Source organism: Leptopilina boulardi, unplaced genomic scaffold (assembly GCF_019393585.1).
Source record: "Leptopilina boulardi isolate dan_hultmark-lab unplaced genomic scaffold, ZJU_Lbou_2.1 LbouV2_222, whole genome shotgun sequence".
Lineage (NCBI taxonomy): Eukaryota > Metazoa > Arthropoda > Insecta > Hymenoptera > Figitidae > Leptopilina > Leptopilina boulardi.
The window spans coordinates 741,486-768,550 of record NW_026137777.1 but is presented as its reverse complement, the minus strand read 5'-3'; the positions used below and the strand labels follow the sequence as shown (position 1 = coordinate 768,550).

Sequence of the window (27,065 nt, the reverse complement as noted above, 5' to 3'; positions counted from 1 at the left end):
TGTTTTTAATTAATTTTAAAAATTTCTAAAAATTATTTATATATAACATTAACTTATTTTCAAAAAAAGGTGAAGTAAGCGTCTCTTCTTTCATTCTAACATTTCAAATAAAGCGGTATTTGTATTTGTATAATATGTAATATTTTCTAACCTATGAGAATCTAGTAAAGCAAATTTTTACTTTAAAATAAATAAATATATATATATATATATATATTACTTACTTGGTGATTGTTCAGCAATTGTTAACACAACAAATACAGGACTTATATTAATTCGGCATCAAATTTTTAGTTTATAAGATAATTTTCACTCACAATTTGGAAACTAACGTTGAACACAAAAATGACGTTAAAACGGAAATACACGAACACAACACGAAGTAGGCCTCGGATTACACAGTTGCCAGTCACTGTATACAAACGCAAGTGCGCATGTCTTTTAAATGCACAAGTTGATTTTAAATTCGGAAGAAAAAAATTTTCAAATGCACATTTTGTTGTTAAATAATTATTTTTTAACACATATATAAACTTTGAACATATTTTTAATGTAATTATATCATAAATATATTTCGTAAATAAGTTGTCAAATAATTTTTTTTTAAATTTCAAATTAACGCGCACATTTCGACCAATGACGGTGAAGACGAAGGTGTGTTTAAAGAGAGTAACTGGCAGTGGCAACTCTGCTACGACCACTGCTTTATGTTGAACACGTGATACCGGCTTGTTTTAGAGTCACGATGGCATCAAACAAGCAATAGAAAAAAATTTGTCAGTGTGCTTGTCGGTATTTTTCAATCAAGTGTACTGGTGAAAATGGCTAATAGAAATTCTGTATGTGCTCTAAGTGCTTTGATACGCTATTCAACAGACGGCTCTGAAACAGTTGTTCCAGTAAGTCAAATTTATAATTTTCATCCTAAAAGTGAAAAAGATTTCATTTCTGAGAAGAAGTATAAAGTTTGGGAAAAAGGCAACAAAAAAAATGATCGTCTATTAAACGCCCGAATACTTATGCTTTCTTGTAAGTATATGTGTAATATATATCATAATCAAATTATGTTATTAATTTTTTTTGGATGTGGAAAATTTTAAGAGTTTGTTTTTCATTGGAAACATAAATTTATTTCGAAAAAAATGGAAATGTTTGGAATTTTTTTGCAACATTTTTCAAATTTTCTTGTGATAAAACTTTATTTATTTTACATATTTTTAATTCAGTTGATAGATTTGGAAGCATACTATTTTCAAACTGGCTGTATCTAATTACTAAATTTTTAATTTTTTTGTTGTTTTTTTGCGCAGCAAGGAGAGAAGATTTTTCTAGTAGGTTGCAAGAAAAACTTACTAAAAGGAAAAAGTTTCCCAATAAGCGGATGCTAAGCTTTTCGGAGATGAATGTGAAAATTAGTAAAGCAGCTAAACCTAAAGTAATTATAATATCTTTTTAAACTACAATTTCTGGATTTCTTATAATGAATTTATTATGTCATAATTTTATTTCTCAATAATTTTAATACTAACATTCTTTTTTAATTGACCATTGTTAAATAAAAATTGATAAGATTTATTATTTATGACAGAAAATAAAGAAAAAAGTTAACACGTGCCAGAAAATAGCAAGACAACAAGAAACTTTAGATATCTTAGAGACTCATAAGCGATATCAAAGAAAAAGGGTTTCTTGTCTTTCGGATTCATCATCAGATGAACAGGAAATAGATGGACTAAGAAACGTAAATAATAATAATGATGAAATTTCAAAACATTTGTCGAAAAGGTCGTCTACCGCAATTATGACGTGCGAGGAAGCAAGTTTACATTCAAAACTTGGTTTGTATTTATTATCTCATTTTTATTCGTTGGAATTGACTTTGACAACTATTTAATTAAAATTAATAGTGAACAAAATATTCAATTTTTAATTTTCTTTTCCTTAAAGATAAAATAAATAAAATAAAAAAGAAATATTTCTTATTTATAAAATTTTTTTTTCGTTATGAGACTATTTAATTTCTTTAAAATAAACTTCATTAAATATTTTTTGTATAATTTGTTATAGAATTAAGCTGCTTTTTCAATAATAAAAACATCAATTTTAGTAAGATTAGGTCGTCAATATATTACAGTGGACTCGATTATCCGAACTAATGAATTTTTTATATTAAATTCTTACAAACTTTGAGGAAAAAAATTTTTCAAATTTGCGTGGATAATCAGAAAAATAAAGGTCCAAATAATCAAGTCCCTATTGTACATTAAATAGTAAAGTAAAATTTTTGTTTCAGATGTTTCAAATAGTTCTAATGATTTGCCGAACGCAGCGCAAAGACTAAATTTAACGATGAACTTAAATGGTAAGTGATATTGCTATAAACTTAAAATCACAAGACTAACAACTTTTCATTAATTATTTACAATCAGCATGTTGGTTTTTACTGGTTTAATTGATGTTTGTAAAAAAAAACAGGCCTGGGATGGTTCGAATTTTTCAACTGTTTTTAGAAAAGGCGAATGTTTTCGACTTATTTTCAAAAAATGCGAATTTTTAGACTGTTTTTTTAAATATTGCAACAAAATTAATTTTTTTTAGTATAAAATGCCAATTACTTTGATTTTTATAGTTAAAAATATAACTATTTCAACATTTAAAAATTTATTTTTATCAATTTTTCTATACAAAAATAAAATTTTTTAAAATAATTGAATAATTAAAGTTTCTAAGTAATTGAAATTTTGTTAACTTTTTTGAAAATAATTAATTATCTTCAAGTTTTCATTGCAGTTTTTGAAAATCAAAGTTTGAAATACTTTAATTGTAAATTAAAAAATTTATAAGATTATCAAAATTTATAATGAAAAATCCAAATGAGAATTAATTTATGAAAAATGATATTGAAAAATTATTTTAAAAATGTAATTTTTGACATTTTTTCAATTCTAATTTCTGAAATTTCAAATATGTGTTGTCCATATTTTCCATTCCTACATATTTTCTAAGATTCAAAATATCTACAAAAAAAAGTTTGTATTAAAATTTTTAAAATTTTTTTTATTTTTTAGAATTATTAAAATGTTGAAGAAAAGAATTATTTACTAAATGTTTCATTAAAATTATTCAAAAAAACTGCTTGGTTCTCTAACATGTTTAAAAACTATTTCATAAAATTTTATTAAAAATTATTTTAATTGATTTAAATTATTAAATTAAATTATTCTTAAAATAAATTTTGCAACAATCATCTACAAAGAAGTAAATTAAACTTTACAAATAAATCTTTTTTTTATAAAGTTTTGATTATATTTATGGAAAAATAATGTGTTCACAATTTTGCAAAAATAATGCCTCATAAACTTGATTATTGTTTAATATTTTCGACTCAAAGTCGATTCGAGGCCTGAGAAAATAACAATTTCATAAGAAGATAAAACTATTTTTTTACTATCATTTAATTTCAATTACACAAAAATATAAAGTATTATTATATTTGCAGATTATTCAAATCATTCTAATGATTTGTCCAACGTAACACGTGAACTAAATTCAAACATGGATTTAAATGGTACGTAATAATACTATAAAGTTCAAACAACAAGGCAAACTATTTTGTAATAATCATAGTTATTTATAATTAGTATGTTTTTAAATTGATTTTGATCATGTTTTAAAGAAAATAAGGACTCAGTTTACATTTCTTAAAAGTTGTATAGGATAATACCGCTCTTCTATTACTATATAGCATGTAATTATTTTTAAATTATAAAGTAAAATTATTTTGGCAGAATATTTAAATCAATCCGGCAATTTGCCCAACGCAACAAATGGATTACATTTAAATATGGATTCCAATGGTACGTAGATATTGCAATTTGTATTTTTATATTTTGCTTCTATTGAAGATTTTGAATCCCGAATGGAGACTTTGTTCGGTCATGATTGTGTTTCCATATTAATTTCTAATTTATTAAAATTTTTAAAAGAATAGAAAGTAATGGAATTAATAAACTAAATTTTATTATATTTAATATAAAGACATAAATTAAAAAATAATAATAATCACTTTTTAAAATAACATCTTCTTTGATTTAAGTAACATAAACATTAATATTTATCAATTACATATAAAATTCTGTGAAAAACCAATCAAGACCAATTCGGTTTTCTCAGTCCGCCAGGCCTGTAAGAAATAATTAATTTAGACTATTCTTACAGACGATTCCAATCATTCTAACGGTCAATCTAACGCCACACGTAGACCTTTAGCGAACATCGACTTCAATGGTAAGTTTTCTGATTATAATTTTTTTTATTCCTTTGTTGTTGGTATTAATCGTACCCAGAGAAAAAAATGCTATTAAATGTATAGCATGCATATTCACATACGTTGAAAAGCGGATGTCATAAACATAATTCGACATATATTTCATTTTATTGCATTGCTATTGAATCAAAGAAGACAGTTTTAGATTCAAATGCAATTCTATAAATTTAACTACGTGTCGCATAAAGTTAACTACATTTGCTTTTGAACGTATATGAGTATACGTGCTATAAATTCAATAGTATTTTTTTCTAAGTGTATGAAAAATTTGATAAATCATAAAAAAATGTAATTTTTAAAAATATTAAAATCCTACGTCACTCTTTGGAGAATATATATAGAAGTTGTATTTCAATTTTCGAGTCAATCGGTAAAATATATTTTGAACTATCATACCCCCCATTACAAGAAATTGTATCTTTAATAGTTTCATCAAAAAAAATTTTTATTTAAAACCGTAAAAATGATTTACGTTTAGTGTGGTGTAACCCCTTAATGAATATACAATCTGTTTTGATACTTTTTTTTATAATTTAATTCTAATAACGCTACTTTTTGTGTGTTGAAATCCATCCAACTTTTCATTTTAATTTCAAGTTCTAGAAACGGTCAATAACAACAGGGGGAAAAATATTAGGACAACTGCCATGGAGAGTTATAAGCGTTTCATAGAAACAGAAAATGATAAGGTAAGGAGAAAACTCTTATAACAACCTTTCATGGTTGGCATCATAACTTATATGACTTAAATTTTAATCTACTTTTTATATGGTTTTCATTTCAAGGAAACAAAAGTTGCAAAAATTTTTCTTTCAATATACTTTCTCCCTTTCTTTCTTAGTTCTTTTCTTATTTATAAACATTTTATAGGTACATCTGGGATTAGAATACTACGTTCACCGTGATATTTGGGAACGTTTAAAAAGAGAGCAAGACTCCAAATTCATCAAAGATCTGAGTTCAATTTTTTGGGGTCCTGAAGTATTAAAATTAAGGTGTTTAGATAAAAAAAAAATAAAAGAAGGAAGAGATTCTGCTGAGCGAAAGGAACTTTCACCCGAAAAATATAAATTATTAGAAGGTAAAGTTATGAAATTGAAAAAAAAATTATGTTTAAAATTTTATTTTAATTATAAGTAGCAAGCTTGTAATTTGCTAATTGTAGAAAGCTTGCTTATAAACTGAGATCATTATCTAATTAATCTATTGATTCTTTTTACAGATTTGTTATACAAAAAACTCACAGAATCGAAATGCACGGGTGCTCCCAGAGAAGCTCGAATGAAACTAATTGGCCATTTTCTATCTCAAAAGATTCGAGATTGCAGAAAGAATCTCAAATTTTAAAAAAATGTAAACAGTTTTAATTTTAATAAAAAAATATTTATTTTTGCCATAATTATTACTATGATTTGACTTACGACCTTATTTTTATTTCAATAAATTATGTTATTTATTATAACTTGAAATTATTTTTATTTTAAAAAACTGTCAAGCATGGAAACTCACTGTGAACTTACAAGAGAACTTGCATGAGGACCCACATGAGAACTCACATGGGAACCTACATGTGTACCGGGGTCAAAACACTAAGTGCGTTCCTATGTGAGTTCCTATGTTAGTTCCAATTTGAGTTCTTGTGTAAGTTCTCATGAGAGTTCACATTTCAGTTTCCATGTGACTTCGCTTGTGACTTCACATATGTAATCTCATGTGAGATTTTTCAATAGGGTTAAATCATGGTGAGAAATGTTAGGTTACTTTATCACCTTCCTACTTTAGGTATGGAAAATTAATTCAAATTATTTTTTAAAAAAATGAAATTAACTGTAAATTCTGAGATTAATAATTTTTCTTAATCAATCTTTTGTCATTATAATTATTTTATCTTATTTGAGATTTAGTCTCCTTCTCTTTGGAATTTAGTTCTATTTTCTAATTTTCATTATATGTCCGAAGAAAGGACTGGCGCTCAACAATTTGCTGAATTTTTGATTATCCTTTTTTTGATATTGAAAAACAATTTTAATTTTCAGAATTTTTCATTGTAAGGACTAAAGACTTTGGCTTCTTTCTAAATTGTTGTTATTATTATCTTAACTTTTTACCATGTTTTCTATGAATTTGATTTTTGTTTATTAATTCAAATATTTTGTTTATTTACAAATTACAAATAATAATTTTTATATTGTTTCTTATTGCTAATTTTGAATTTTGATAAAAAGTTCGTTTGGAGATAGGCCAAAAATTCCAACGTCATTGAATTATTTGCAAAATTTCCTTTCGACTAGTACTTTTCAAATTTCTTTTTATCCAAAATTTACTTTGTTTCAATCAAAAATGGATCTTTTAGTCTGCTTTTTGAAGAATGTCATTTTTCACGAAATTAACGATTGTGAGTGTTCATTATTAGATAGGAACTTGAAATTTTGGGTAGTTGAGTACACGACCTAAGCTTTGAATAACCTAGAAATTAGTAACTAATTTTTTCTATTTATTTAAATAATATATGTGACCTTCTGTCATAACTTTGGAATTGATGGCCATGCAAATTACAAAATACAAAATACAAAATTTTTATTACAATTATTGAAAATTGGATTCACTCTAATATTTGTCATCTTTGACTTAAGGGGTTACATGGGTCTAGGAGGACAAAAATCGTATATATTTATATAATTTTTTTTTCATTTAATAAATAGATTATTTTATTCGATTACTTGAACACCTTAAAGTACACTATCGAAAGAAAAATTTGTAAATTTTGTTTTAAGAAATATTAAAAATTGAGCCCATTACCACACCCGTGTAGAAATTTATCGTGGCCGTCCTAGTGTTAGCCTATAGCTAGACAGTGTTTGTCGTGGAAATTTATTCTCAAATAACTGCAATGGCCCCTCAAAGTTGATGTGCAGTTTTTATACAGTTTTCCCTTTGTTTCTTTAGATATGTAGCCTTTCTAGAATTTAGCTAGTTATTGTCTAGAATTTACCAAGATGCGGCCTAGGATACCATCATGAAAAATTAATATAAGTCCGTCAAGCAGGTGTCACTGAATTCGCTACAGTAACTAGCTAGCAGACGAATTCACTCATTGCAAAAATTTTTAAAATAACTTAAATAAAATAATAAAATAGAATATAATAAATAAATAAATCAATAAAAATATATTTATTTAATTATTGTTAGTTTTATGTTATATAATTTAAATTTATATTTAATTGATTAAATTAATAAGAATTATCAATTTTAATTTAAACAAATTAATTTAAAAATGAAAAAAATAATCTTATTTTAAACAAAAAAAGTTTTTTTTACCAAATGGTAAAAATTAAAAAAATTAAAATATTGACTTATATATGTTAAATAAATTATTTAACGTTAAAAATAAATTATAATTTATAAATAATTATTGTTTCTTTATTGTTCTGTTCCTCAAGTCATCATTTTCCTCAGTCGCAACTTATCAAACCAATTTTGTATGTATTTTCCCATGTTAAGGTGGCGTTATAGTTAGCGTGTTAGCCTGCGGAGCATTAGGTTAGGGGGTTCGATCCCAGCGAGCGTTAAATATTTTCCAGAATTTATGTAAGGGATTGCGTTAAATAATAATAGGTAGGGGTAAATATAAGGTCTCCAATTATAAATAATGTGTTAATTGTATAATGAATTCAATATTTAATTATTTTTGTGTAGGTGTTACTACCTATTTGAAGTTAGGTCGACCCATCGGTAGATAGAAACTGTATATTTTAATATCATGAAACTGGCTAGAAATTTTTATTTTACTAGAAAGGGATTAGACAACAGGGCTGGAAAAAACTAGCTATCCCTAGCGTCGCATACTCTACTTGATTCTATCTAGTTTTCCTCTCAAGTTGCTCGATTGAATCTAGCTCAACTGTACAGTTTCCAATACATTTCCACGATAAATTTCCACACGGGCTGGTTGTTTTAAATCTTCCCCCAAAAAAGTATTTTTGCAGTGGTCACGATTTCTCAAAAACTAATGGACAGATTTTTCTCAAATTTGGCACACTTCTTCTAGATTAACAAGTGATTGAACGAAGGGTTTTAAAAAATATTGAAATTTCTGTGCAGGGCAAATCATTGGGCAAGATTCCGGTTAGATCGTTTCATATAAAACAAAAATTTTAATTTTTTCTGAATTTGATAGATTTAGCTTTAGAGTACGTAGGATATTTTACAAATATTAATTTTTGTGGATTTGGCAGCTGTTTGTAGAAAAAAGTCGATTTTTAGGGAGAAATTTTTTCAAAAATTCAATTGCCAAAAAAAAACCAAAAAAAATCCGCTACGTATTCTAAAACATTAGTAAATGACGATCAATAAAAACTTCGGCCAAAGTCAATCCGATCAAAACTGTTCGAGCTAGACTGCCCACCGTTTTGAAAAATGTCTTTCGAGAAAAACGCGTTTAAAGTTTTGACAAGCACTCGAAACGCTCTTGGATACCTTCTGCAGATTTCAATTTTTTTCACATAAAATAACTTCGAAATCACTTCTCATGATATAATTTCTATTCTATTCCCCCTTAAATAATTTTTCATTTTTTCAAAGTATAATGTTTACTGTTTAATTAGTAATCAAAATTAATAAATAAACTGCTTCCGTTTTATTTCTACGGACATTTAAAAAGAGTATGGCCATGTACCCCGGACTTACCTTATTATAATTAGTATTTTAAACCATAAGAAATTAAAAATCATGTTGTTTTGTTGAAAATGAATTTTAAAAAATTATTAATGACAATATGAACAAAAATTACCACTTTATAAAAAAGTGTGTTTGAAAAAAATTCGTCAATTCTAGTATAGAATTTTAAAATTTAAGAAAAACATTTTTTACATTAGTCGTACCTTAGGTCTAAAGAATTGTTCTTTTGACACGGTGCTCTAGAAACGAAGATAGGTTTCACAAAAATGCGGACAAAAATGGTTTGTGTAGCATGTTTTGTACATATTTATAGGTTAAAAATCCATTTGAAATAAAGTCCTACCTGTTCCCTGCTTGGAGAAATCCATGCAAAACGTGTTTTTATTTGATAAAGAATAATAGTATATTGCGTGCCAAGGGGAGAAACGCATCTTCTTCCGACGAGGGCGGCAAAGAAACACTTCTTGATAAAAATAATTTTATTTAATAATTATGTATATATGTTATACAAGCATATACCAATAACTTAGTTAATTATTGTTAGAGCAATATTGAATAGTGACATTGCAATTATTAAATTGAAAAATAGGATTACTTTTATTTTCGGTTATTTTAAAATTTTGAGAGTTACTCTCAATTATCAGACTTGAAGGTACATCAGCTTCAATGGCTGGTGATATTTCAGTTCTGAGAGGTTCTTGATTGCTTTCCAAAGATTTCGAAGCATTTTTGTCGATTTTATTGTTCATTTTTTGTGATTTTGAGGTAGAAGGTCCATGTTTACTTGACATTGGAGACAGTTTTATTAGATTAGTAATAAGATTGCCGATATTCCGCTTATTAATTACAGAATTTTCAATGAATCCTGTTAAAAATAAGCGAGTTAATTATTGTTCACATAGAAAAATTTTATTACAACCTTCTGCTACAGTCTATGACTTACATCCTCCGTGGCGCATAATCGTATTCATGTCAGCACCTGAATCCGCGAATAGAGTTGCTGAACTCCGACGGAAACTGTGGCCAGTGGATGAATCTGCATCAGGTAAATTGAGATATTCGGCAATTTCCTTCGGCATTTTTGCAAATTTATAATTTGCCCACAACTTGGCTTGTGCATTTGCCTTTTTGAAAATTTAAAAAAAGCGATCTGTCTATGTTTTTGGGACGTATGACGGCATATTTCATTACGATTTCCGCAAATTTACCATCGATCGTATATGATCGAGAAATTTTAGATTTCGTATCCGAAATGTGGATTAATAGTAGATTGTCTCTATTTTCAATGTAACTCACTTTTATAGAGGTTAATTCGCCACCTCTGCACGCACCTGCTATACTAAAAATCAAAACAACCTGTAAGAATACAAGTAAATTTTTTTTCGGTTTTCATAATTTAATTTTTGCGTTTACAGTCACACATGAATTTTTGTTTACTTACCTTTGTTAAGAGAAATTCACTATCCGGTGCTTCATTTAAGACTTTTGCAATTTCATCCGCTGTTAAAATTTTTGATTTTTTGCTCTTGAAACCGCTTGACTTTCGTTTTTAAAAAGCAATTAATTTAGAATACTCATTAATATTAATATTGTTGTTAGTCGATATTGTAGTTTTAAGCATTGACTAATGACTCCATAGTGTGCTTGGCTTTAATGTCATTGCCAATTCGTTAAAATAAGCTAGCAATATATTTTCAGAAATTATATGTACTTTATTTTTCAATTTCCAGTTGTCCAAAGCTTTGTACTATGTAATATACCGCTCTTTAGATTTTTCTGACAATAACTGCGAAACAGCATATTTTGCCGCTTCAGATAATTCTGGCGGTGTACACTGCGACATTGAATTTAAAAGAAGTAAACACTTAAAATAATCCACAAATGGCTAAATGATAAATGTGTTCGTTATATGTAAGCACATAAACATTAGAAACGTCGGCCGGTGAAAAATAGAGGTTAAGTTGATAGTTTCGTCTTCCCACTACAGAGGGCATATAGATGGCTATCTAACTAACCAATCAGAACGTCCAGATTTTCTTTCCTCCCGCTACGTCATCAACTTTCTTCCCTAGAAAAGAAAATTGATTATGTAGCGGGTAAAAAGTGGACAAGTGAGATCTCGTCTGCCATTGGCTACTTTCGAAGCTCTACAGAGCTGTAGAAAGTGCAGTTTTCGTTTCAATTCGTTTCAATTCATAAAGTAGGAACTTCTCACAGGATAAATTTTTTTGTAATTAGGATGGTTGCCATGTCAATCTCACTGATAATAAATAATGTGTTGACAGTTTGTTTGGTTAAATGCAAATTGTATTTCTGCAGAATAATTGTATTAAGAATTGTTAAATATTACAGAGTATATATTTTTTGCATACATAAAACGAAGTTGTGAAACTTATAAGTTTCATACCTTCGTTTATGTCTGCAAAAAATACAACAATTTCTCACTTTATTTCAAGAAATTTAATTTTTTGGTTAGTACATTACTCGTAAAATGCCTCATATGAGGAGGAGAACTTTTTAGGAGAAATATTTCACAGAAATCTTTTTATTTGGTAAAACGATCAATTAAAAAATACAATTTTTACTGACACAAAAATTTAACACAAAATTATCGAATGTTTCCATTCATATCCCTCTAAACTACCAGAATATGTTAAAACATTTTCCATGTCAATAGATAAATAAGGGATAAAATGTGAAAGGCCATAATCATAATACTTATAATTGAGCTGCCGGATCAAAGAAGGGCACATAACTAATGTAACTCAAATGGGTTATGTGCCCTTCTTTGATCCGGCAGCTCAAGTGAATATGATATTTCAATACACCAATTCCATGTAATAACTTATTAGACTAGTTTTTAAAAAAAGCGAAATTTTTTACATCCATATAAGATTATTGTACATGCACAAATTAACTGTTTCTTCAAATTATTGTAATTAATCTCAGTTTTCAATTTGCGAAAAATAAAACATTCTAAAATATAAATAAATGTAAATTTTTTCTTCCTTCTTAATAGTTGAGGTTAATAAATAAAAATAAATTTCAACTAATTAAATAAATTGTCGATTTATTACAATATACAAAAATTTTGATAATTTTATACATTAATTGATTAACTTGAAATTAATTGATTAATTATTAACTTGAAATAAAGTCACCAAGAGCAGAAAACTTGATAATTCATTTAATTTTCATAAACTTTGTTTGAAGAATAATTTTTATATTATTCACAAGGCTTCTCCTTTGTTTAAATTAATAGAAATCATGTCTATTAAAAATAAATTTTCTTCTATTAATTTGTAAAAATCAAAAGTTTTAATAACTATTGGATTTAAAGCGGTTTTTATAACAGCAACAGTAATTATATACAAAATATCCCTGAATATATTTCCTTCATACAGTTTTATTGCTTGCGGCACATGTGAACAACTTTACTTTTTCTCTTATCTACACAGCAAATTCTATGGTTCTATTAAAATTTTTCAAGTGTGGATCTTATAATAATATATATAATTTTTCTAATACTTTCTTTCTCTATTCTCACAATGTTTTTTCACTTCCATATCAATTAAAAAAGGCACGATTCAATGATATATATATATATATATATATATATACAGTATAAAAAATTAACATAATCTGAGTATAACTGCTATTTTTATAGAAATTGTATAAACTAAAAATCATATTTACTCTTTGGCGTTGTGTATGTTCTCGATACTTTCGAAAAAGTAAAAATAACACTTAATAAAAAACAATCGAATTGTTTTATTCACTGAGAAAAACAGAAACTTTGATGTTTTTATTTTGCTGTATTTCTGTATTTTTCTTATGTTAAGAGAATTTTTTTATCATTGAATCGTGCATTTTAGTAAATTTAACGTTTCTTACTGTAAATTTTCACTCATCGATATCCCGCAGCTTCAAGCATTTCCACAAATAGCTTATTCATCGGTACTTTGCCAGTTCGATAAACATTAGACCAAAATCTTCTCACTATACCATCAGCTTGTCTAAGACCAGGCATAATTAGGAACATATTTTGTATAGCTCGTAGAGCTTGACCAGGTCGCACAGCGGCTACACAATCCGACAAGGAATATAAGATACTGTCTCGAAAACGATAAAGAGCTTGAGGTTCATCCAATCTTACATCACTATTTGCTAGTATTAAAGCTTTTAGTATGTAATATTCTTCACGTGTTAAGCCCAATCTTTGAATTCTTTCAACAATTTGTACACACTGAAAATAAAACATGATACAACTAAAATAGGTTCTAAAGATTCGATTGCTAGTTAATACATCAAAAATATATAATTAAATACCAAAATAACATGTTTTTTTAAAGATAAAACAATACAAAAATTAAGAGTGTATTCGATGAGCTAAAAAAAGTCTGACATTTTGAATTTTGAAAAACTGACATCGGATTCATAATCAGAGACCCCGAAAACATAGGAGTAACGAAATTTAAGTCATATTAACGCGAAAGTGCTGCACTATTGACGGACAGTTTATTTTTTCAGGAGCGGTCACTTTTATAAAAGTGAATACGAGATAAAACATTTAAAAAAATAATTTTAGTGTAAAAATGAGAAAGTTCGATCTTATTTTAACCAAAAATTCTTGGGATTTACGTTTTAGATGATTTTTATGGACTCCAGAGCTCCCGCCGATTTTAACGACCCCTAGGCTTGACACTGGTATATGAGAGATTCTTTTTCAATCGCCCCAGCCCAAAAAGTCAATGTTCTGGGATTGGCTTCATACTTTGGTAAATTGTTCTCCTATATGATAGTAATAAATCCCTAAAATATAAACTCATTAAAAAAATATTTGTAGAAAGTAGAGGGGGTTGAAGTTTTGACGTTAAGGGTAACATTGTCATTTTCAAATGCGTATAACTATGACAAAAGTTAATGGATTTTAATTTATCTATAATGAATTTTAATGCATTTTTCACGTACTTTTCAAAAATGTATACAAAATTTAAAAAAAAAATTTTTTGACCCCTTTTTTTCAAAATCAACCCTTATTTTTCGATTTTCACCCCTTCGGGTATTTTTTTTTTATTTTCATTGGAAAGCTGAGGTTTTTTCCCATGAGCTATGTAAATATGAAAATGAGACAACAATAATTTTGTGAGAAACGGAATATTAATGTAGGCGGTGCCGATAAGGGTGCAGTTAAGGGTAACATTGTCATTTTCAAATCCGTATAACTATGACAAAAGTTAATGGATTTTAATTTATCTATAATGAATTTTAATGCATTTTTCACGTACTTTTCAAAAATGAATACAAAATTTAAAAAAAAAATTTTTTCACCCCTTTTTTTCAAAATCAACCCTTATTTTTCGATTTTCACCCCTTCGGGAATTTTTTTTTTTATTATTTTTATTTTCATTGGAAAGCTGAGGTTTTTTCCCATGAGTTATGTAAATATGAAAATGGGACAACAATAATTTTGTGAGAAACAGAATATTAAAGTAGGCGGTGCCTACCTAAATCCTCGAAGATGATCTTTAGGTATACCAGTTATCGGCACCGCCTACATTAATATTCTGTTTCTCACAAAATTATTGTTGTCCCATTTTCATATTTACATAGCTCATGGGAAAAAACCTCAGCTTTCCAATGAAAATAAAAAAAATAAAAAAAAAATTCCCGAAGGGGTGAAAATCGAAAAATAAGGGTTGATTTTGAAAAAAAGGGGTGAAAAAATTTTTTTTTTAAATTTTGTATTCATTTTTGAAAAGTACGTGAAAAATGCATTAAAATTCATTATAGATAAATTAAAATCCATTAACTTTTGTCATAGTTATACGGATTTGAAAATGACAATGTTACCCTTAACTGCACCCTTATCGGCACCGCCTACATTAATATTCCGTTTCTCACAAAATTATTGTTGTCTCATTTTCATATTTACATAGCTCATGGGAAAAAACCTCAGCTTTCCAATGAAAATAAAAAAAAAAAATACCCGAAGGGGTGAAAATCGAAAAATAAGGGTTGATTTTGAAAAAAAGGGGTCAAAAATTTTTTTTTTAAATTTTGTATACATTTTTGAAAAGTACGTGAAAAATGCATTAAAATTCATTATAGATAAATTAAAATCCATTAACTTTTTTCATAGTTATACGCATTTGAAAATGACAATGTTACCCTTAACGTCAAAACTTCAACCCCCTCTACTTTCTACAAATATTTTTTTAATGAGTTTATATTTTAGGGATTTATTACTATCATATAGGAGAATAATTTACCAAAGTATGAAGCCAATCCCAGAACATTGACTTTTTGGGCTGGGGCGATTGAAAAAGAATCTCTCATATCCACATATATATTTATAAAAAAATAATTTTTTTTTCGCCATTGACATGAAAAAGTGTCTTTTTTTGCCTGTTTTGGGCAGATAAAGTAGCACTTTTTAAGGCAGTTTGGGCCAACTGCCTAAAAAAACTTTTTTAGGCAGTTGTTAATTTTTGCATAATTTTTGTTTTGCTTTTATTTATCAATTTTTATTATATTATTTTATATACTATTTCATATATATTATATTATATATTATATATTATGTATTATGTATTATATATTATATAACATATATTATATATTATATATCACTTTTTCATAACAATGGCGAAAAAAATAGCGTATGTGGCTCGCACGTAGCAATTTTTAGGTTCGGATGATTTCAATACTCGCTGTCTGTGCGACTTTGGTTCGACTTGGCTCGCTTCCGTCTCACCTACGTCGCACTAACGACAGCTCGTACTGAAAATTACATCCTCACCTAAAAATTTCTACTTTACGTGCTTGCCACATAATATACTATTTAATTTTCTTCTCCATATGTTATTTTTTGTGTACAAAAATTTTATGTAATAAAAATATATAATATAACTGTTTAAATGTTTAGGACAAATTTCCCAAAAAATAATTTTATTCTTTTTTCAAAATTTCTTTTGACAAAAAATATAATAGACGTGTTTTGTAAAACACATATCGACACTAAACATCATACCACATAATTTAAATTATGTTTAGTTTCACGGAAACACTCCCTTTTTGAAAAATAAGATATTCCATCCATCCATATTGGTGAGTTTCAGGTTATGTTTGTCAATCTAATTAAATTTTTATGTTTATAACAATCTTTAAAAATGTAAATTTAAATCCATTATTTAAATCTGATAAGGCCTGACGTTGACGGGCGAAAGCTCATATAATTATGATTTTTAAAAATAAAATGTGGATTTAAACAAAAAAATCGGTCAAGTGCGAGCTACACTCGCTTACCTAGGGTTCCGTTCACGATTATTTAAATGTTTATATATATATATAAAAAATAATTTTCCTATAATTTTTTTTCAATTTGCTTGTAAATATATGCATATATATGTACAAAGTTTGAGATGGTTGGCTAAAAAATTAATAAAGTTAAGATAAAAAGGAACTTTGAGCTTTTTCAGGAATTTTGAGTTTTTGTATCGAAACAATATTTGTGACGCGGTCTGAAGAAAGGGACCTTAGAAGCAAATGAATTATTGGCTATGTTTACAATAGTTTTACTTGAACTAAAAGTTTACTTTTGTTTTTGTAAAACTGAAATCAGTTTTTATTGAATATTTTAGATGCAATGAAGACCTAAATATCATTAGTTTGCATTACGAGTTGAACGTCTTTGTGTATTTTCACTTTAAAATTTCTAAACGTAACCTATAATTTTTTGCTTCTAAGGTCCTTTTCTTCAGATCGCGTCACATTTAAGTCAATTTCAAAGGGTTAGCTATATTTTTGGTGAAATCTACACGTGAAATTAAATATGTGTACCAAGTTTCAGTTTCTTAGCTCCAAAATTGTAAAAGTTAGGACGGGGGGGCGGACAAGCTTTTTTCCGAAATTTGGAGTTTTTGGAAAATAACTTCATTCAATTCAATTCTAATCGGGTTCGCTCTAATTTTTTTTTAATCTACTCGTGAAAATACGTACATATACACTGAGAAAACGATATGTTTAAAGTATAGTCAAAAGTTGTGAAAAATGGCTACACATGGGCATTTTTCTAATATTTAAAATTCTCTTGTATGTTTATTAAAATATATTTCTTAAAGTGTGTTCAAACAGTAGTGTAAAGATTAAAACAAATGTTAGACTAAACTATAGAGTGCATTTGATCATAAACTGATTTACTTTTGGTAGTACTTTATGCTTTACTTGGGTACTTATTCATCTGCGTGTGTCACAGTTCGTTCAAAAGTTGAGTAAAACGTATGACCCCACCACACAACTTCTGCCAGGACTGAATGTGAAACTCTAGGCACCCGTAAACATTTTTTACTTAAACATTATTTATAAAACTTTTTTAAAATTTGTAAATAAGTTTACTAGTAGCATTTACTTTTAATAAAGCAGTTGAAAAAGATAAAAGTTAATAATTATCAACAATTATAGATTATAAAACCATATATATTTTAACAGGGCGCCAAGTTTTCTTATTACGCACCTGAACTTTATTTTTATTCTGTTTTTTTAAATAGATTAATATTTTTTTCATATTTTTTTTTATTTTAAATTAAAAACTTGAATGAAATTTTTAATTTCTAAACCATAATTAATTGACCGCAATATATTTTATTCTATTAAGAGTGAATAATATAATTATAAAAGTAAAATAAATCATTTATTCACTTTGCAAGCGTTTCTCACAAGTTGTGAATTTTTCTGCCACTTGAAATATAAGAACAGTTCAAATCATTCCGTTCAATGTAACTGCGAGCGAAATTAGTATTGCGTTGTATGTGTGTTAGGTTAGGTTAGGTTATATGTAAGCGTATTATATGTACTGTGCGTATTATAAGGTGTGTGAGTGTAAAAGCGGTAATGTGTATGTAAAAATGTGTATGTACTGCAGAAATTCGTGCTAAGTATGAAAATCAACCATCGACAATTAAAAATAATTTTTTTTGACAATTTTCATAGTGTAGATAATACAGGAATCAATGCTAGAATCAACTGTCGATAAGTAAGAATGATTTTTTGCCCGTATCCCCCCACGAATAATATTTTACCTGACTCATTCACATTTAAAGTTCACATTTTACCCAACTCTTGACTGAAATTTAAGCTTTAAAAGGTGAAATTCTGCAATGTGTAGAATACGTTCTCCCACATTTTTAGACTACATTTTATTCAAATGTGGTTTGATAATAATTAACTCATAGTTTTATATTTTTTTCAAAGTGTTGCTGAAATTTTGTGAAGTTTATTTTAAAAATTCACCAACTTTATTTTCACCTACTCAAAATTTATTTTGAACTACAGTTGGTGAAACTTTGTTTAAAAGCGCATGTGTAGCCATTTTACCCAACTTTTTGAGTAAACTTTATACAAAACATTTTTTGTGTACCAAATTTAAGCATCGTAGCTCCAAAACTGTAAAAGTTAAGGGGGGGGGCACACTTTTTTCCGAAATTTGGAGTTTTAGGAATATAACTATATTCAATTCAATTCCAATCGGATTCGCTATAATTTTCGATTAATTTACTCGCAAAAATACGTATGTATACCAAGTTTGAGCTCAATCGGTTGAAATGACTAGGTTTTAGAGGGGCGGGACATGATTTCGTGGACAGACACGAGTGAAACCATAAGGGTTCTGTTTCGGTTCACTGCGTGAACGGAACCCAAAAAACATTTAACTTCTTTACTCTAAAAAAATATAATAATGAATTTTATTTTGCTTGACGTTTCCATGGTAGTCACCATCATTTTCAAGAGATTACAAAATCTAGAAATATAATTTTTATAATTTTAAGTTTTAATTTATAAAAACAGTATAAAATGTGAGAATACATACATGGTAAAGCATATTTTAAAGTATAATTATAATTAAGGAACTGTATATACAGTCCTTCATCATAAAATTGTGTCAATCTAGAGGTTTTCAAGGTCGATGATTATTATTAATCTGATGTCAGATTTTCAAAATGTCGGATCCAATAAGGCGGTCAAAAATTTAAAAAGTTATTAATTTTTTATTTTATATCCGCCATTTTGAAGTTTGAAAATTTGACATCAAATTCGTCATCAGCGACCCCAAAAACTCCTAGATAAATTTTATCGCCATATTGGATCCGCCATTTTGAATTTTGAAAATCTGACATCAGATTAATAATAATCAGCGACCCCGAAAACACCCAGATAACAAGTTTTATAAAATATTAATAATTTTTAAAAGATGTCTTGTCACTTTTCATTTAGGGGTTGTTTTCACCCCTATAAACCACAAACGACTTGATCTTGCAAAACGGCCAGACACGGGTATTTTTTTTTTGGTCCTACACTGAGGAAAATGTTTGGTATCATCTACTGAAGTTTGGTTCTCTAAACCAAATTTTTTATTTGATATACGTGCAACTAATCCGTTTGGTTCGGGCTACTAAATTTTTTCGTTGAATCATTTTGTTCGGTCTACCAAATTTTTTGGGATAAACTTCCGAAAACCCCCCCCTTCCGATTTTAATGAAACTTGGTATACTTACGTAATTTCATGCGCTGATCACGAAAATGATAGTGAAAATTACCGCAAATTTCATTTTTATGGTGAAAACCATAAAATTATGGTTTTTTGCGTTTAACTCGTAAAAAACGCAAAATTAAAAAAAATCGTTTTTACAAAAGTTGTAGAGCTTCTAAAAATGAACATTTTATGTCCTATACATTTTTTACCAAAAGTCATTAGTTTTCGAGAAAAATGCAAAATATTTAAAAACGGTGAAAATCACCAACTTCTAGCTATTATCCACAAGAGGCAGATGTCTTATGTGACGGACAATATCTTTTAATAAAAAACCTTCTACTCTTTGCTGTGCAGGGCTATTTCCCAAAGAACTTTTAGGGGAAGACATCTTGGAGGAGGGGGGTCGGGGTGGGTTCCGTACCTTCCAGTACCATTAAGAATGTGAATTTGACTGTCTGTTTTGAAAGAGAGCAACGATACTAGGGAAGGCGGGCTTCGCCCGCCTCTGCATTCTTTGCTGTGCAGGGCTACTTCCAGGGGGGAGGGGGGGAAGACATCTTGGAGGAGGGGGGTCGGGGTGGGTTCCGTACCTTTCAGTACCATTAAGAATGTGAATTTGACTGTCTGTTTTGAAAGAGAGCAACGATACTAGGGAAGGCGGGCTTCGCCCGCCTCTGCATTCTTTGCTGTGCAGGGCTACTTCCAGGGGGGGAGGGGGGGGGAAGACATCTTGGAGGAGGGGGGTCGGGGTGGGTTCCGTACCTTTCAGTACCATTAAGAATGTGAATTTGACTGTCTGTTTTGAAAGAGAGCAACGATACTAGGGAAGGCGGGCTTCGCCCGCCTCTGCATTCTTTGCTGTGCAGGGCTACTTCCAGGGGGGGAGGGGGGGGGAAGACATCTTGGAGGAGGGGGGTCGGGGTGAGTTCCGTACCTTTCAGTACCATTAAGAATGTGAATTTGACTGTCTGTTTTGAAACAGAGCAACGATACTAGGGAAGGCGGGCTTCGCCCGCCTCTGCATTCTTTGCTGTGCAGAGCTACTTCCAGGGGGGGAGGGGGAGAAGACATCTTATATATTATATATACATAATATATGTATAATATAATATAATATCATAATAATATAATATTCAAACGAATCAAATTTAATGTGCGATCTCTCAAAACTATCTTTATAGGAATTCCAGTTTCGTGGTATTAGTAATTTTTGTAGTGTGCTTTTCATGTTTCTGCATTTTTCTCGAAAACTAATGACTTTTGGTAAAAAATGTATAGGACATAAAATTTTCATTTTTAGAAGCTCTACAACTTTTGTAAGAACGATTTTTTTTAATTTTGCGTTTTTTACGAGTTAAACGCAAAAAACCATAATTTTATGGTGTTTTTTATGGTTTTCACCATAAAAATGAAATTTGCGGTAATTTTCACTATCATTTTCGTGATCAGCGCATGAAATTACGTAAGTATACCAAGTTTCATTAAAATCGGAAGGGGGGGGTTTTCGGAAGTGCACCCATTTTTTGTTTTGCACAACTAACTTATTGTTTTTAAGCAAACAAAAAATTTAGTTAAATGAAAAAATTTTTTTTCTTTTCTCAACCAAATTATTTTTTGGCTCACACTTATATTTTTTATTTTTCACTTAATTTTATCACTTTTGTTATCCTCTTTTATTACCCTATGTCTACTTAAATTAATTTCTATTGCGGAAAAACCTAACACTGCTGGGGATCGAACCCTCAGACTACGCAACGCAAATCAAGAACGCTGACCACTACACTAAGAATCCTAGTGACAATGTGAGTGTAAATTATTTTCATAAAGTATACAGGCTGGAGAAAAACTTCCGTTCTTTTAACAAGCTTTATTCTCTCTGTTCGATATGCATCACTACACACACTTTTTTACTGAATTTCTGAAACACATAAAAATCCCGAAAACACTTGAATAAAACTGGACGACACGAAGAGCGAAGCATGGTTAACGTGTGACATCCGTAAACAGAGAAATAAGCCATATTTACGAGAACAGCGCATGCGCAATTGAGCATTCAGACGGTTTGGTTTGGAGAACCAAATTATTCAGTTAACAGACGCAAAAGCTTGAACGAAATTTTTGGTACAGCCAACTAAATTTCTCGATTGATTGCTTCTTTCGTTACTGTTATGTATGAACATGCAAGATTCAAAACAATAAAAATAGAAGACGTCTACTAAAAATAATTAACATTATAAAAAATAAAAATTCTATAAATTTTAAAAGTGATATTCAAAACATTAGTAAAATTTATCAAGGTTTTTTAAACAGTTTTAATTAAACAATTTTTAAATTTCAAAAAAATTTCAATAGCATTCAAAATGTCAAAAAATACATGAACTGAACTTTATTCTGATTAACACATCAACTCTATTATAACTAATATCTATGAATATCCCTAGCTCTATAAATAGGATATAAAACTATTGAAAAATATAATCCAAAAATTCCAAAAAAAACAATTAAGTGAGTGTCCCTCCTATAATGGGTCAGAGCGCGCTAGGGCAAAAACACGCCATATTGGATCCGCCATTTTGAATTTTTAAAAACTGACCTCAGATTCCTAATCAGCGACCCCGAAAACATAGTATACAGTACTGTTTGAAACATTTCGATTATTTCCGAAGTGCGTGATTCAAAGGGTTACCTTTTCTGACACTTTTTTTCAAACACATTTCTCTCGAAACGACTTTTTTCGAAATTGTGTACACTCTAGCTCAAAAAGTTTTTAATCAATCATTCTGAAATTTGGCATGTAGTTTCGTTATACAAATACGCACTATGTGAACCTCAATCCTGGACAATATCTTTGTTAAATTTTGGTTTTTGTTATAAAAAATGGTCAAAAATCATGTTTTTTATTCATATCTCTCCAAAAATTAGTAATTAATATTTTTTTTAATGGAATTGAGGTTCACATAGAAGATTTGGGCGATTCCACGTGAGATTTATACTCAAGGTTTAAAATTCGGGTAAATATATTTTTTTCTTATTCTTTGTAGAAAAACATGAATTACATATTTGTTTATTTTTGAAATTTTGGCTTTGCGAAAGTAAACCTTTTTTTAATGGCTTATATCTCTAAAAATATTGAATTTGGTAAAATCTTGCCAAAGAATAAAAGTTTTGTTTTTGTTCTTCAACTTTTAAGAAATTTAAGAAAAAAATTATTTTTTAATTTTTAATGAAAAAAAATTAATTGCTTATAAACAAATTAATTTTTTTTAATTTGGGCCCGATTAAATTTTGTTTTTTTTATGATTTATTCATGCCTGAAAATATACAGAAGATTTTGCAAAAAGAGCTGGAATGGGCCTGATGAGTTAAATAAGTTTAAATGAATTTTTAAAAATTGGGCGCTACGCTACACAGTGAGCCGTGGACAAATTAACATAGAGCCTGCAACTTTCAAATGATTTTGACGTTCTTGGTCTTATTTAAAAAAAAAATATTTCTGCATAACACCTTTGATTTTGTTTTTTGAAAAAAAAATTTCAATTTTTGAAACAATTTTAATGATTGTAGTTCCTCATAACGAAATTAATGACATATTGAGAGAAATGTTTAATATTATTAGTCAAGGTAAACAACTAATATTTACTTTAATTAATTTTGCTTCCTCATGAGGAAGCTTTGCATTCGTGACGATTTTCGATTTTTTAAAATTGGGTTATATGGACTCATTTTCATCTAGAATTAATATATATGAAGTTCTGAGCAAATGTCCAGATGTATGTGTGTGTATGTCACAAAATATTGTGTACAAATTATCTCAGAAACGTTTTAACGGATTATCCTGAAATGTATGCTTTTTGTAATCATTAATACCTAAAATCTGACACAAGGATGTCATATTGTACCTGAGTATGCAATTGGAATGGAAGATACATTATATGGTCCTGGAATAGACGATTCAATGTAAGTATGAAAAAAAATTATAACTCAATGTAAACTGTTTGTGAAACTTAAAATCGCTTTTTCTTAAAACTATGTTTTTCAAATCGGTGAACACGATTTCTCGAAAACCACTAAACCGATTTAGCTCTAATTTTCACACAAGCTAAATAACGACTTTTTGCTGTCCTTAATCGAAGATCTTTTAAATAAAATTAAAATTATAATTTTAATCAACACTTGAAGTCGATTTTTTTCCATGAAAATGAATCTTTTTTTTCTAGAAGCTGCCATTTTGTCAAAAAGTGATATTTTTTTAATTCCTTCGATTAAGGACTACATTTTTTAATACAATAACAGAATCTTTTTGACTTTTTGATTTCAGATGATTCTGTCCATTGCTATTATGTTCACCGCGGACCACTATTTTTTCGAGGACCTTTGGGAGATTGGATATAGAGGCCAAAAAGAATAATATTTTTACAAACTAAATATATTTTTTTAAACTTAAAAACATGTAAAACAATATAGAAAAACTTCCGGTTTAATAAATAAATATTCCTTTAAAAAAAAATACCGAAAAACTGCATTTTTTTGACCGCCTGACTGTATATAACCCCTTAAGAGAGAGAGAAATAGAAGGACTCAAAAGGAGAGGAAAAAAAGAAGTTGAGGGGGGTGGGGTGGGGTAGATCGAGTGTTATATTTTATCTTATTTGTGATCAGAATAATTTAATGTAAATTATTTTTTATTTTGCACATGACGTGTAGTAAAACAATTATAAACGTTAATATTGCAAATAATGTTTTTTATATGTATGGGAGTTTATCAGATATTAGAGCGTGTTTTTATGAGAAAAATATATATATTTTGATGTAATAATAGCGGAAGTGTATATAACTTAATTATTATTTTTTGAAAGAATTGCTTAGTAGAATGATGATAAATTGTTAACATGAATTCTCTTATTGATTGTTTGATTATCTGCTGCAATGTGTGTCATTTCTAGTAACATTCGTTTTTTGTAAAAATTAGTTTGTTCCAATATTGAGGGATCATTTAAGTTAATTTGATATTTGATCCCTATGGTCAATTGCTTAGAGAAAAAATTAAGTTCCAATCCTAAAGTCTAAACAAGTCATTCAACACTATTTCAAAAAACACATGTTTCATCGAAAACCAATGCGCATATTCCACAAAAATGCACTTTGTTTTGCTAACTAAACAGCCCCCCCCCCAACCTATACACAACCAACATTTTACATTCAGTATACACGGAAAAACATTTTTATACTAAAAGACAATATGTTTAAGTTTGAATTAGAGTTTATATATTGTGTCGCTTTGTATGTGAGTGTGAGTGATCGCGAACGCTATCTCTGTCTTCGATACTGTCTTCCTCTTCTCCTCTGAGCGGATTGAGTAGTTTGGGGGGGGGGCGTGGTGCCAGTGTCGAAATATAGGCGACAGGCGATAGTCGTTATATATATATCTTATACTGCAGTGATATTTAATAAACATTTGATCTTACAACTAATACAATAACTGATTTTCTTTATTAACATAAAAGTGTTCTATACATTAATGGTCCTTCGAGCCGGATCGCAGTTATTATAAACTATTATAAATTTGGAACAATGTTAAAGTGCATCTAATGTGAAGTAGTGCATCTTATTATAAAAATAAAATGTAAAAGATAATTATTTTAAGAACATTTCAGCATTTTCGGTTACAAATCAACGTGTAGATTACACAATGACTATAAAAGTAAAATGGTGTGAGTGTGTTAGATGAAGCATTTAATCTCGCTCTGTGTTTGTTGTGTATCTGTTCTCTCGACACTCACACTTTCTTGGGCGCTATCGCAAGTATAATACCTGGTCTCTACGTACATTTAAATAGTATATTCCGGTTTCGACACTCTATTTGTACAATGAAAATATATTTGTTATCTTCACGAAATTTATCGAGTTTATTAATTTATATTATTTCTCATTTAAATTAAAATTAAGCAAATATGGATAAACAGGAATATTTTGATTCTTAAACTGAACTTTTCAGACTCATTTTTAATTTTGTTTCTAATTTAAAAAAAGTAGGAAAGGATAGAATTAGGGTAACGGCACCAGTGAAAGAACATTTAAGGAAATGCATACTTTTATCATTTATTATTTTTGAATGCAGTTATTGAAAATTTTTTTACCAATTTTTTTTCGATAGCTAATTAAGTGTAGAATGCGAAGGTCATATTTAATTTTCATAAATATAAGATGTTAATTAAAATTTTAATTAATAAGTAAAACATACCTATTTCACCAGTGAAAGAACAAATTGTCTAATGAAAGAATTTTCTGCATCCAGTGAAAGAACGATGTGAAATATATATTTAAAATATATTTAAAAAATATATTAAAACAAAGATAAAGTAATAAAATGTTTGTAATATACTAAAATAAAGGTAAATTAATGATAATTATGAATATTTTTTAACTAAGTTTGCAGAATCTTATTTTTAATTGAAAATGCATTTATAACCTACAATCAATCATCTAGTTGCAATTTATTTTGACAATATTATTGTAACCTAACAGTGTTAACCTATTTGATTTTGTCATTTTTTTGTTTGGCTTCAGACTATTCGTTGAAGGTGTTCCTTCATTGGGTTGCATTGGAACCAGTGAAAAAACATTTCTGTTCTTTCACTAGTAAATAAAAAAAAAACCCCAATGACAGAATTTGCTTTTCTTATGGCAAATTAATATTTTATTAGCTTTTAAATGAAAAAAAGTATTTCTAATACACAAGATAAATTGAGTTTAAAGAAGACCGACGATTTAAGGCAGTTTAAATTAGTTAAATGTCAAAAAAGAAATAACGTGTCAGAGAAGAGTTCTTATTGTTGAAGATTTGCAACACAACATTTTTAAAAATTATTTTTTATAAAATTTACGTGTTAACTCTTTAGGTATCTTAGATACTAAAGACGTAAATTAAATAAGGAACATAAAAATATATAATTTATAATACCAAATTGCTTATTACACTAATTAGAATGCAAAACATGAAATTTGTTCTTTCACTGGTGTCAGTTCCTTCACTGGTGCCGTTACCCTACTACCAATGCATTAAAAGCTAGACTGGAAAATTTAGAAGGTTATTGGAATAGATTTTGTTCAAATCATGATAAATTGTTGTCAGTGAGAAAAGAACAACAAACACATGCTTATTTTAAGGATAATACTTATGAATCCATGGAGGACAAATATATCGAAAACAAAGCTTATATTTTAGATTATCTCGATTATTTTGTTAAATCAAACCAAAGTAATAAAAGTCAAGTTTTAAATGAATCTGCTGTTCTCAAGCAAAGACCAAATAGGAATTTTCCTCAATTAGAAATTCAAAAATTCTCAGGTGCCATTACTGAATGGCCAAGTTATAGGGATTTGTTTAAGTCCATGATTCATTCTGATAGCAAATTACCATCCGTACAAAAACTTCATTATTTGAAAGTTAGTTTATCCGATGAGCCGGCCCAATTACTTGCAAATATTTCAATTACTGACGACAATTTTGATCGCGCTTGGCAACTTTTA

At 28.6% G+C, this 27,065-nt stretch overlaps 2 protein-coding genes and 1 long non-coding RNA gene across 8 annotated transcripts in view; 1 reads left to right on the top strand and 2 right to left on the bottom strand.

The window, feature by feature from the left end:
* Positions 1–4,223: 4,223 nt before the first annotated feature.
* On the top strand, positions 4,224–5,686 carry LOC127279697 (uncharacterized). The gene is made up of 4 exons (XM_051302233.1): positions 4,224–4,287; positions 4,925–5,016; positions 5,198–5,408; positions 5,550–5,686. Exons 2-4 carry the CDS (start codon positions 4,975–4,977, stop codon positions 5,672–5,674), a joined length of 378 nt encoding a protein of 125 aa, XP_051158190.1. The 5' UTR covers positions 4,224–4,287; positions 4,925–4,974; the 3' UTR covers positions 5,675–5,686.
* A 3,867-nt stretch (positions 5,687–9,553) lies between these two features.
* LOC127279700 (uncharacterized) lies at positions 9,554–11,353 on the bottom strand. Its single transcript, XR_007842669.1, has 3 exons — positions 10,446–11,353; positions 9,948–10,360; positions 9,554–9,869 (listed from the first exon to the last, which is right to left on the bottom strand). It is a non-coding gene; the product is annotated as an uncharacterized LOC127279700 (long non-coding RNA).
* Positions 11,354–12,054: 701 nt separating this feature from the next.
* LOC127279690 (steroid hormone receptor ERR2) overlaps positions 12,055–27,065 on the bottom strand; it is an 82,609-nt gene continuing 67,598 nt past the window's right edge. For all 6 annotated transcript variants that reach the window (XM_051302222.1, XM_051302217.1, XM_051302223.1 and 3 more), the window contains one exon: positions 12,055–13,250. In XM_051302222.1, coding sequence (XP_051158179.1) covers positions 12,912–13,250 — 339 coding nt within the window. In that variant the 3' untranslated portion in view covers positions 12,055–12,911. The remainder of the gene's footprint in view (positions 13,251–27,065) is intronic.

Coding starts and splice junctions, on each gene's coding strand:
- LOC127279697 (XM_051302233.1), top strand. CDS start 4,975: ATGGAGAGTTATAAGCGTTTCATAGAAACAGAAAATGATAAG. Junction 5,017..5,197: donor TAGAAACAGAAAATGATAAG/GTAAGGAGAAAA, acceptor AACATTTTATAG/GTACATCTGGGATTAGAATA. Junction 5,409..5,549: donor AAAATATAAATTATTAGAAG/GTAAAGTTATGA, acceptor TTCTTTTTACAG/ATTTGTTATACAAAAAACTC.